This window comes from Candoia aspera, chromosome 1, assembly GCF_035149785.1.
Source record: "Candoia aspera isolate rCanAsp1 chromosome 1, rCanAsp1.hap2, whole genome shotgun sequence".
Classification (NCBI taxonomy): Eukaryota; Metazoa; Chordata; class Lepidosauria; order Squamata; family Boidae; genus Candoia; species Candoia aspera.
The window spans coordinates 250,391,663-250,403,873 of NC_086153.1; the positions used below are offsets into that span (position 1 = coordinate 250,391,663).

Here is a 12,211-nt window from a genome sequence, read left to right on the forward strand (position 1 = left end):
TTGATAGAATTCAAGATTTTTAATACCAAGTTATTAAATATAGCATGGTGCATACAGCTGGTCTTTTATCCAGGCTAACGTTTTTTTAAATTTTTGATTAGGAGGAAGCTCTACATGCTTTTATTCAGCCTGAGATCCTTGATGGTGCCAATCAATATTTCTGTGAACGATGCAAGAAGAAATGTGATGCAAGAAAGGTAAACAGCTTTTAACCTAAATAATGAAGAGGCTGTACTTACATATCTGAAATGCAACTCATCATTGACAATTGAATTTCCTTTATATCTTGCAGGGATTACGATTCTTGCATTTTCCTTATTTGCTGACCTTGCAGTTAAAGAGATTTGACTTTGATTATACCACTATGCATAGGATAAAACTTAATGACCGTATGACATTTCCTGAAGAGCTAGATATGGGCTCATTCATTGATATTGAAGATGAGGTAATAATCAGTATACACTTGGATTATGTTTTTTTTCCCCAAAAAATTCCCTAATTGACTATAAATTGTAAACTTATTTCACATACAGATCAATTTGAAATTTATTCACAGAGTCAGGATCAGCTCCTGCGTATTGTCTTTTCTCTCCCCATTCAAACTTCTTAAGCATAAAACATAGACTTCAGTTGTGACTGCTAGGGGTGCATACAGACCCATATGCAATAGTGCAAGGTACCAAGCAATAGGGAGAGGTATGCAGGCCTTATATTTCCTGAAATTCTTGCTTGGCGTGCATCTGTAAAATGTGCTCATCTCTAGGTATTAGTGTGTAGAAAGCGAGAACATAAGAATCCATCAATGGTTGAACTAAGTCTGTAGAATACTTTTATAGAGGAATTTAATTCTCATGTCGTACACAAGCGTGCATTGTTCACTCCGTGTTACAATTTCAGTTATTCTGTAAGATGTACAGATCTTTAATATTTATGAACTAATCTTATGACTTGTTTTAAGAAGTCTCCTCAAACAGAGAGCTGCACTGATAGTGGAGCAGAGAATGAAGGCAGTTGTCACAGTGATCAGATGAGTAATGACTTTTCTAATGATGATGGCATTGATGAAGGAATATGTCTTGAAAGCAATAGTGCTGCTGAAAGAATTTCAAAAGTTGTCAGTGAAAAGGTACTCTATACAAATAATTTTATGCTACTTTGGTATGCCTTTTAAAGATAAAATCCGTATTTGCATAGTCAAGATTATTATTTTGTAATTTACAAAGTAAGACAAAATATTGTTTGCCTTACCAAAATTTGTCAGTAAATTGATACTGCAATATTAGCTCGTTTCCAATTAATTGCAAAACAACCTGAGGGAGACCAATAAGGCTCAAAAAATATATGTCACTGTGCTCATATTTATGTACATATTTTACAAAAGACAATAGACCCTGGAGGAACCCTTGAAATATTTTTCAGGCCTCAGGGAACCCCTGCTCATTCAGGTTCAAATATAGGCCAGAAGTTACAAAATTATTATATTCGTTTCATGTGTATGCATTAACAGTGTTCTTATACTAAAAATAAAGAATAAAACTTACCTCTTTAATGTGAAGTTGCCCAAATTTGAAATAATTTTTTAAATAAATCGTGATCTCCCAGGGAGCCCCTAGTAACCTCCTACGGAACCCTAGGGTTCCACGGAACCCTGATTGAGAAACCCTGCCATAATGAGAACATGAATTACATGATTTTAGAATAATGAATATCGCTAGCTGATCTCACCTGTAGGAAAACTTTCTAAAATAGCAAGTTATTTTGCCTAATGCAAAGAAAAGGAAAATAATATTAGCGAACAATTTCCAGCAAGCATGGAAGGGAAGGGTCTTCTCAATAGTAAAATAATTGCAGACCAAAAAAAGGTAGAGCTTTGGCCTTCATAGTCATACCCAACTTGCTGGAATACATTCTGTTGTCAATTGTTGGTGAGAGTACCATAGCAAAGTGCTGTTTAAAATACAAATGTTATGGCAAGAAATAAAAATTAGCAGATATTATTAAAAGTAATAATACAAGTAATAAATGAGCAGGTAATATTAGAATTAGGGTGATTTTGGTGGATAATTTAATAATCTTTAATTTTTATAAAAACTTGTTATTCCTAAAATATTCTTATAAATGCTCAGGCTTTGTTTTGTTTCTAGTCAAAGGAGCTAGTTGTCTCACAAAGTGGTTAAGGCAACAGGCTAGAAACCAGGAGACAGAGAGTTCCAGTCCCGCCTCAGGCATGAAAGCCGGCTGGGTGACCTTGGGCCAGTCCCTCTCTCTCAGCCCAACTCACCTCACAGGGTTGCTGTTGTGGGGAAAATAGGAGGAGGGAGGAGTGTTAGGTACGTTCGCTGCCTTGAGTTATTTATAAAAATAATAAAGGCGGGATAGAAAATAAAATAAATAAATAAAATTTGCTCCCATATTAATGGGGCAAGTTGCAAGAGTAGCATTTTAAACGTTAGCATTAACATTTGAGAGTTGCTGTAAGTAAGAAAAGAAAGGGCATGAAATCTGGATAGCATGAAAAATAAAATACTCAGTGAAAAAAATTAAGTAACTGAAAAATATTAACATTTTCTGACCAATCTATATTTGCTATTTTCTCTACCTCACAGAATTCATTATTATATGAATTATTTTCTGTTATGGTTCATTCGGGAAGTGCAGCTGGCGGTCACTATTATGCATGCATAAAATCCTTTAGTGATGACCAGTGGTACAGTTTCAATGATCAACATGTTAGCAAGGTAAGTTATTATAGTGGTCCCAACAAGGATCTTGAGTGCCTATAATGAAACAAAACAGCACACCCATGATTTAAAAAGTGGCATCAGCATGTCAGCTGTTCAAAGTAGGCCAGGTCAGGAAACACTCCTCAAGAATGACTGAAACTCTACTTTATTATAGTAACAGAATCTTGAAAGCCTGACTGGGTTTTCCTTTCCCTCCCTCTTATATGCCAGGGCGTTCTGGCAGAGACAGTTTGAGTTTCTTTCTAGTGTTTTCTTTATTTCCCAGGCTTAAAAACATACTTTTGTAACTGTCATTGCATAGTTTCTCCAAGGTCATCTCTGGCTTTAGTGTGGCTAAAGGAACCTCAAGGTTTACACAAGTTAAAGAAATCATTAGGAAGGGGAAAAAAATAAGCAGGCAAATTGAAAACAAAACATGTTAACATGCTGAAGGGAAGCCATGGGGAAATGGAATAGGATTCTTCAAAGAGGAAAATTCTGAAGTGCGGTATATGTTGTAATGGTCACACTTAATAGTTTTACTTATTTTAGGTAAGGCTTCCAGTTTATCTACATAAGATATTGCTGTTTGTGTTTAATAACTACACATACTTCTACAGGACTCCATGTAACTCTACTACTACCCAAGATGTGGAAGAAAGTAGTAGTTCTGATACAGATGCTATGAATTTAAATTTAAATTTAAAATAAACAATATTTTAAAAACTCTTTAAAGGTCAAATCCTTGTAAAACCACTAGCATTTCATGAGATTTCCCTTTTTGTGGGAGGTTGCCCACTGTTCAACAGTGCAATATATTGTTCCCTTCTTCTTTGCTTATGTAGATCCATATTCAAGCTACTAACTCACAGAGAAATATGATTTCCATGTAGGGCTTGCTTATGTTTCTTGGCATATTATATAATAAATATGTAATGCATTTAAATAAGTGTATGCCATCTTAATTTTCAATTAGATAACTCAGGAAGACATAAAGAAAACTTACGGCGGAACATCTGGAAGCCGTGGGTATTACTCCAGTGCTTTTGCAAGGTAGGAGATTTTACTCCTCTAGCCGATTAACTTTACCCTTTTAATGAATGAATATAGTTATTTGTTTTATTGATTTGCAGATTTATATGTTGCCCATTCACAAGTGATTCTGGTTGGCTTACAATGCAAATATATAAATCTTTAAAACCATATATATATCCATTTAAAAATCAGCAACATAAAATCCATAAATATGTTGACTTTTGTTCAGAATGAGGAATAGAGGGGGTCTCAGAATGTTGATAGAAATGGAAATGCTTGCTCAGTCTGCAGCACAGGGTTGGGGAGCCTCCATTCTGAAGACCTGCAGCAGACTGACAGACTTTGAGAAAAGCAGGTCTGTATTGGCCTGGCAGAGCCAGTCTGGTGTGGTGGTTAAGGTGCTGGGCTAGAAACCAGGAGATTGGGAGTTCTAGTCCCACCTTAGGCACAAAGCCAGCTGGGTGACCTTGGGCCAGTCACTCTCAGCCTTGGGAAGAGTCAATGGCAAACCACTTCTGAAAAGAACTTGCCAAGGAAAGTGCAGGGACTTGTCCAGGCAATCTCCTAGAATTGGACATGATTGAATTGATGATTAAAAAAAAAATCACCTGGCAACAGTGACCAAGGCAGAAGTTGCAAGAGCCCCAGCTATACCAACCTATGAGTGTTGCTCTGTCTCAGGAAGTCAGCTTTTTCCCTAAAGAAGTGTGGCCAAGACCAGTCCACCTGCATTTGTAAGCAACCTGGTGTAGCACCTGCAAGTGCACTTCTGTCTTCATTATCCAACATTATCCTTGATTACTTGGCACTCTTGAAAGGATAGCTGCGCTTTTATCATTCCATAAAGAGTGAGGCTCCGTATCTTCTCCTGCCTTGACAAATGGGATGTAGCTCATTTGAAGCAGTGGTGTATTGTACCTTTAAGAGTTACTTTGGTGCTTTAAGTTCTATAGAAATGCTTCTTGATTTGAATAGTGTGCCGGGTTTAGATCCTTTGACTATAGAGGTTTAATGCATCAAATTACTTTTACTATGATATAATTAATACATGTTAGTTTTGGCTATTAAATGCATCTGTATTTTAACATTCAAGATGTAAATACTATTTGTTTTAAATCTCCAATAGCTCTACAAATGCATATATGCTTATATATAGACTGAAGGATACAACTAGAAATGCAAGTAAGTACACATTTCCGTTATTCACAGGTTGATTATGGTTTTAATGATATTTCTGACAGATTATTGGATCACCTCATTTCTATAAAATCTAGACTAATTGCTTTTCTTTTCTCCAATTCATGAGAGGAGAAAAATTAATCCAAATTAATGGGAAGACTCTGAGCATACACAGATTTTTTTTATGAAATTGATAAAATTGATAACATGCTGCAGGAAACAGCTTTTATGAACATGGATTTGAAATGTTGGAACACACAACTGTTGAAAGCTATATTTTAGTCCAGATAATTAGCTGTTTTGGAAGAAAGGGTAAAACAATGCTTTCTTTACTAAATATCATGCATTAAGCTAAAGATTTTACTGTTTGATATGTGAGGTACATGATTTTACAAGTAAGTAGTTTAATATGCATGACAATGCATTTTACGTAGACGATCTTGACCAGCGCAGCACAGCATAGCATATTTGTGTGTGTGCATGTGGAGAACTTTTCTGCTGTGGGTCCATTTCAGACATACTGCTAGGCAGCACAGCTTGAGGAGTATACATAAAGGTGCATGTCTGATTTAAAGTAGGATTAGGTTACAAAGTAACAAAATGCTGCAAAACCAAATATTTTTTTAAAAAAAGCTCAATCCTTATTGCATTGATAGAATTCTTGGAAGTCAGTGAATATCCAGAGCATATTAAACGATTAGTAGAAAAAGAAAAGGAGCTGGAAGAACAAGAAAAGAGGCAGCGTGAAATAGAGCGCAATACTTGCAAGGTATGTTGGCACATTTCACCTCAAACATTTGCTTAGGGCGAGGTGAACAGATGATTGATAGATGTATCAGAATTCTTTACATGTCCTTACTTGGCACAGTGCCTCCAAATTATTGCTAGGCTGTTTATTTCTAAGAGTCGATTGCTCCTAAACATTGATCGAAATTTTTACCCTCTTGTTTGATAATGGACCGGTTAAGATTGAATAATCTAAGCCTGATAAAAGCACAGCCAGGATCAAGCCAGATGTTTGTATGTTTGTCCTCCCCTTATGTGCCCAACTAGGTACTTTGGCTTCTTAATCAGGACTTTTACATGACATTCAAATGAGGAAACTCTGGGTTAAGGTTTCTAGCAAACTAGGTTGAAAATGTAGTTTGAAGGGAGGGCAAGTTGGAAAAAACTGTTGTTTATTAAACCAGGTTTATTCTAAACTGGGTGGAGAAAATTAAGTTCTTGGCTTTCAGCAGTGGCCTAGGGTTTTTTTTTTTCATCTAAGAATAAAAATGATTATGTACTCCATTGGCATAACACAGTAAACCACATGTCTTAGTGCAAATGTGCCTACTGCCTTCTCCTTTCTAAGTGGTACAACAACCAATTTCCCGAAACTGTGACTTGTTTATAGTTGTAAGTATTATCCAAGCAGAAGAGACATTATACAACCTATTGGAACTATTTGTAGAAAGTAGGCATATGGTTTGCTTATGACACATTTAACTAAACAAACAACTGACAAATAGTTTGATGGCTGTTCTACTAAAGGGAAGAGCCAGTGGGCATTTTTCCAGATGAAGCCTTAAGGCTTACTGTGTTGTGCATGTGTGAACAAACTGATTATGCTTAAATACAGGTTATTGAAATAAGTTGATTTCATAAACCATGGTATGAAAGTAGCTTGTTTCAGCAAAACATAACATTAGTCACAGTTTCTTTAGGTCATTGGGTCATGGTGTACCAGAGGAAGAATGGGGAGGTTGGAGCATATGAGTTCCATACTAATTCTTTATGGATAAAATATATTCAATAATACATTCTTCTATAAATGCAGATCCTTAACATGCACTTGGTGTTCGTCATATATTAACTGTCTACCAGTAAGCCAATGCAGGAATGTTCACTCCATTTTAAGACTGTAAATAGTCATTCTGCAATAAAAATCATACATAGTGATGAGTATACTTTTTCTTTTGATGAAAAAGCTGCTGTAAGTGAAGACTGAATGAATTGGAAGTGTGAGCTTCTACAAAGATCCTAGGGTGGAAATTATGTAAAGTGTTCTGAATTTACTTGACATTGATTAAAATTTAAAAAGATTTTTCTTTACAGTTGGCTTGGATTTTTGATGTACTAGTTTTAAAATTTTGAAAATGTATGCTTTTAGAACCTAGGTAAAGTAACATAATATATATTCTTGGAATTTTGCTCATCTAATACTGTGTTTCAGTTCTTCATGTCAGCTTTTGAACAGCATCGTGTGTATTGATTACTCATCGACATAATATTAGCTGTGAGATATAAGTTGTCATGTTTGAAACAGTTTTTGAAATATAAAAGCATGTAAGACAACAATTAGGGGTCACGGTGACGCTGCGGGTTAAACCGCTGAGCTGCTGAGCTTGCAGATCGGAAGGTCAGTGGTTCGAGTCTGCGTGATGGGGTGAGCTCCCGTTGCTAGTCCCAGCTCCTTCCAAACTAGCAGTTTGAAAACAAGCAAATGCAAGTAGATAAATAGGTACCACTTCGACGGGAAGGCAACGGCGTTCTGTTTAGTCATGCCTGCCACATGACCACGGAAGTGACTACGGACAAACGCCGGCTCTTCGGCTTTGAAACGGAGATGAGCACCGCCCCCTAGAGTCGGACACAACTGGACTTAATGTCAAGGGAAACTTTTACCTTTAAGACAACGATTATTGTTTTCCAGTTCTCTTTTTTTCTTTTAATTGTTGGATATCTCCTTTTCTAACAAAAACATTCATGCACAGAATATTGTAATACTTCTATTAAATCAGAACTATTAAATATATTGAAAAATCAGTTTGATATTTTCCTTCTGTTAATGGCAATTACAGATAAAATTATTCTGTATGCATCCTGTGAAACAAATAATGATGGAAAATAAACTGGAGGTTCATAAAGATAAGACTCTGAAGGAAGCAGTGGAGATAGCTTATAAGGTACAGTAGTTTACAGTATAACTGATAAATTAGTCAAGATCCCAAGGGCTACATGAGACCTCTACATCCATTATGGCAGTTGGGGGGAGGGGGCTATATTTCTCTACAGTATTTTAGGTATGCAGAATAGAGCAATTTAGTGATGATGTTGTTGTTACTCCTCAAGCATTACGGAAATGATTTCAACATATGCATGGGGTTCTTTCAATGCCATGTGTTTGCTTATTGTTGGCTCTGTTTGCAGTGGACAATAATAGAATGATATTGGCTCTCTGAGTCATGTACCAAGTAGGGCAGTTATAAAAATCAGTTAAATAAATATTTTTTTTCAGTATTTTATCTTACTATAGCTGCTGTTAGTACTCTTTGTCAATTGAAAGCCACAACAAACCCATTGTGGTATAGTAATGAAGGTATTGGACTAGTGTTTGAGCTCCTAGAGGGAAGGGAAGAAACAAATATAATAAATAAAATGATTACATTTGTGGCAATCATGCCTATAGAACCTTGCCATGTCACTTATTAATGGAGAATAAAGATAATCTTGGCATTATTTTTAGTTTAGTGGGCATGCATGTACTTACTAGAAATGTTATTTCTGTTAAAACAACATGTCTGGAAAACTTGAAATTGGCATGTTTTTCTTCAGTTTTGATTGAACATTTGATCAGCATTTCAATAACATTATTTTTCATCTTTGCAATGGTTATAGATAATGGATTTAGAAGAGGCAATTCCTTTGAATTGCTGTCGTCTTGTTAAGTATGATGAGTTCCATGATTATCTGGAACGATCATATGAAGGAGAAGATGACACTGCAATGGGAATCTTGCTTGGCGGTGTTAAATCAACATACATGTTTGATCTTCTTCTGGAAACCAGGAGACCTGATCAGTCTTTCCAGTGTTATAAACCCGGTGGTAAGTGATAGTTTACAAAATTATTATTTTATGAATGCAAAACAAAACTATTTTTGATAATCATTATACATTATAGTATACATCTTATACTAAGTATATTATCTTTAAATTGAGTATTTATGAAGCAAGTGTTCTTTTTAACCTTTGTTTCCCATTTGTTGTACCTTCTTCATGAGTTAAATTTATTTTTTGACAGAAGTCATGGTAAAGGTTCATGTTGTTGACCTAAAACAGGACACAGTGGCTCCTCCAATCAGTGTCCGTGCTTATTTGAACCAGACAGTTACAGAGTTCAAGTATCTCATTTCAAAGGTAAATAACTTGCATCTTATTTTTTTTCTGAGTTTTCTTTAGAGTACTAAAAGTGCTCATTTTATCTTCATTTTCTATTATCCTAGGCTGTACATTTGCCTGCCGAAACAATGCGTGTTGTTTTGGAACGTTGCTATAATGACTTGCGTCTTCTCAGTGTGGCCAACAAAACACTTAAAGCTGAAGGGTTTTTTAGGAGCAATAAAGTAAGATATTTTTTCTTTCGAAGTATAAATACAAATATTGTATTGATCTCAGACTGTCTACAAAAACATAGTGAAATGCTGAGGCAAAATAGTTTCCAGTAATAACATTTTTCTGGATGTTGGAGGCAATAGAGTTGATATAATTAATTTGTCCTGTAGGAATATCTTGATTTGCAGGTAAGTTTTCTCTGTTTATGTGCTAAAGATAATTTCTGTAAGATGTTAAGATTTTTCCTTGACATTTACTCTCTGGTTTTACAATCTAGGTATTTGTTGAAAGTTCAGATTCTCAAGATAGACAGCTGCCATTTACAGATTCACTGTTATGGAAACTCCTAGATCGTCATGCAAATACAATCAGACTGTATGTCTCATTACCAGAACAATCTCCTGGATCACAGTTCAGAAGGACAATATTTCAAAAGGCGAGTGGAGATTCAGGCAACTTAGATGCAATTTGTGAAGCAGGGAAAGGATCTCTACCTAATATAAAATCTGTAGAAGCTATCCTAGAAGAGAGCACTGAAAAACTGAAAACCTTGTCCTTACAGCAACAGCAGCAGGAAGGAGATAATGGTGACAGCAGCAGGAGCACAGAGGCCAGTGACTTTGAAAATATTGAATCGCCTTCCAATGAGGCAGATTCATCAGCATCAACAGAAAACCGAGAACTCGAAAACCAAATTCAGGTTTCTGATACAGATAATTTCCAGTCAGAGGAGCGGTCAGATTCTGATGTGAATAATGACAGGAGTACAAGTTCAGTGGACAGTGATATTCTTAGTTCCAGCCACAGCAGCGACACGTTGTGCAATGTCGATAATGCCGCTATATCCTTGGCTAATGGACTCGATTCACACAGCATAACAAGCAGTAGGCGATCCAAAGCCAACGAAGGGAAAAAGGAAACGTGGGATACGGCTGAAGAGGACTCTGGAACTGACAGCGAATATGATGAAAGTGGGAAAAGCAGGGCAGAAGCACAGTTTATGTACTTCAAGGCAGAGCCCTATGTGGCAGAAGAAGGTTCAGGAGAGGGGCAGAAATGTACGTATGGAATGCGGTAATGTGCAAGATGAGTCTCTAGAAATGTAGATTGCGTATTTATTTACATCTGTGTATGTTGTATACCTTTCTGCAAAGTGTGTTCATACATGCAGGCTTGCTGTTTGTTTACATAAAATGAAAGATGGTTCTAGATGCTCAGATACTAGACATTGCACATTTTAAAAATGGGAGTGGAACTAAGTTAAATGCAAGAAGAAAAGCTACAGTATTTTCCTTCATCAGTAGAGAAGGATGTGCTACTGAAACTCTGTTTTATGACTTCCTCTCTTGGTTAAAAAAAGTTGGGGAAAACAAAGCCAGCTGCTTCTACCATCTGATCCACAATGAAATAAAAAGTTTAGTCCTTTTTTTTTTTTTAATAAATAGAGGAAGCTGTAAAATGAGTTTAGGGTGAGGCAGCACTGTAAATACCATCTTGGGATCCTAAATGAAAGAGTATAAATCAATAAACTTTTTAGGCAAGAATAGTTGCTCTGTATTACTCTTTGGTAATATATTTGTTTTTTGGGGAAATTGTATTTGCCCGTACATAGTTAACAAAACCATTGCACATTTTTGACACACTGTGTGCAGTTTCTGCTATGTTCCTAAACGTGACACTTTCTGAAAACTATAACAGCACTGAGTATAAATTAAATGTTAAAAAGAAAGCAGTTTCAAAATGCAGTTTAACTGTTACGTGTATTTTTAAAACATACTAATTTTCCATAGATGGACTTCCTTTTTAAAATGTTAAGTAGCACAGCTTAGTAAATTCTTATTTACAATTTCACGCATATGCACCAATCACCTCCTTATGTGTAAAGCTACAGAGAATGCAGTGTTAATGTGTTAATCGCTTGAAGCCTTATAATTAGAAACTAACCTAGAAAAAGGAATATGTGTAACTGTTAATTATATGAATGAAATAGTATTGGTGACTATACATGCAGGATGAGAACTGAGTTTTTCAGATTAAATTTTTTCTCGGTTTAGGGTTGTTGGTTCATGTTGATAAAAGAATTACACTCTCTGCCTTCAAACAACTCTTGGAGCCCTTTGTTGGAGTTCCATCTTCTCAGTTTAAGGTCTTTCGAATTTATGCCAGCAATCAAGAGTTTGAGAGTGTTCGGTTGAATGAGACTCTTTCATCCTTCTCAGATGATAACAAGGTTAGCAAAATATGCTGTTGAATACTAGTGGAAAACATTCAGAATATAGTGATTGGCAGTTATTTTTCAGGATAATGTTTTGTTCTTTTAATATAGGAAGGTGGTATCTTTTTAAAAATCTACCATTTACAACTAGATTAATATCTAACGTTTTGTATGCAGGCAGTCCTCATTTAACGTCCACTCGTTCAACTGTTTGAAGTTACAATGGCGTTGAATGAGGGATACTTACGATGGGTCATTGTAGCTGCAGCCGTCAGTGTTCTTGCGGTCATGTGATTGCAATTCAAGCACTTGGCGACTGGCTCGCAATTACAATGGTTGCAGCATCATGCGGTCACATGATCGCCACCTGCAACCTTCACTACCAGTTTCTGACAAGCAGAGCCAATGGGGAAGCCAGCAAGAAGTCACAAATGGTGATCATGTGACTGTGGGATGCTGCAACTGTGCGGGATTCACCTAACAGTGGCAACTGGGACTGCCGGAACTACTGTCGTAAGTCAGCGCCTCACGACCACATTGCTTAGCGATGAAGTTCCTGGTCCCAATTGTTGGTGAGGACTACCTGTATATTTCTTAAATCTTTCCAGTGTACTCCAGTTACAAAATACTTATTGCAGAGTTTAAACTGTTCTTTTGTTGTTATAGTTGCGTCTAGGAAAGTTG

At 36.3% G+C, this 12,211-nt stretch overlaps 1 protein-coding gene across 3 annotated transcripts in view; it reads left to right on the top strand.

The window, feature by feature from the left end:
• The window catches only part of USP47 (ubiquitin specific peptidase 47), a 57,679-nt gene that overhangs the window by 35,003 nt on the left and 10,465 nt on the right, over positions 1-12,211 (top strand). For 2 of the 3 annotated variants that reach the window (XM_063289472.1, XM_063289474.1), the window contains 13 exons: positions 102-197; positions 293-445; positions 959-1,126; positions 2,607-2,738; positions 3,700-3,776; positions 4,885-4,940; positions 5,594-5,706; positions 7,781-7,885; positions 8,598-8,805; positions 9,002-9,117; positions 9,204-9,323; positions 9,590-10,370; positions 11,367-11,542. In XM_063289472.1, the coding sequence (XP_063145542.1) occupies positions 102-197; positions 293-445; positions 959-1,126; positions 2,607-2,738; positions 3,700-3,776; positions 4,885-4,940; positions 5,594-5,706; positions 7,781-7,885; positions 8,598-8,805; positions 9,002-9,117; positions 9,204-9,323; positions 9,590-10,370; positions 11,367-11,542 (2,301 nt within the window). The remainder of the gene's footprint in view (positions 1-101; positions 198-292; positions 446-958; positions 1,127-2,606; positions 2,739-3,699; positions 3,777-4,884; positions 4,941-5,593; positions 5,707-7,780; positions 7,886-8,597; positions 8,806-9,001; positions 9,118-9,203; positions 9,324-9,589; positions 10,371-11,366; positions 11,543-12,211) is intronic. The other variant, XM_063289473.1, reaches the window with a different exon arrangement.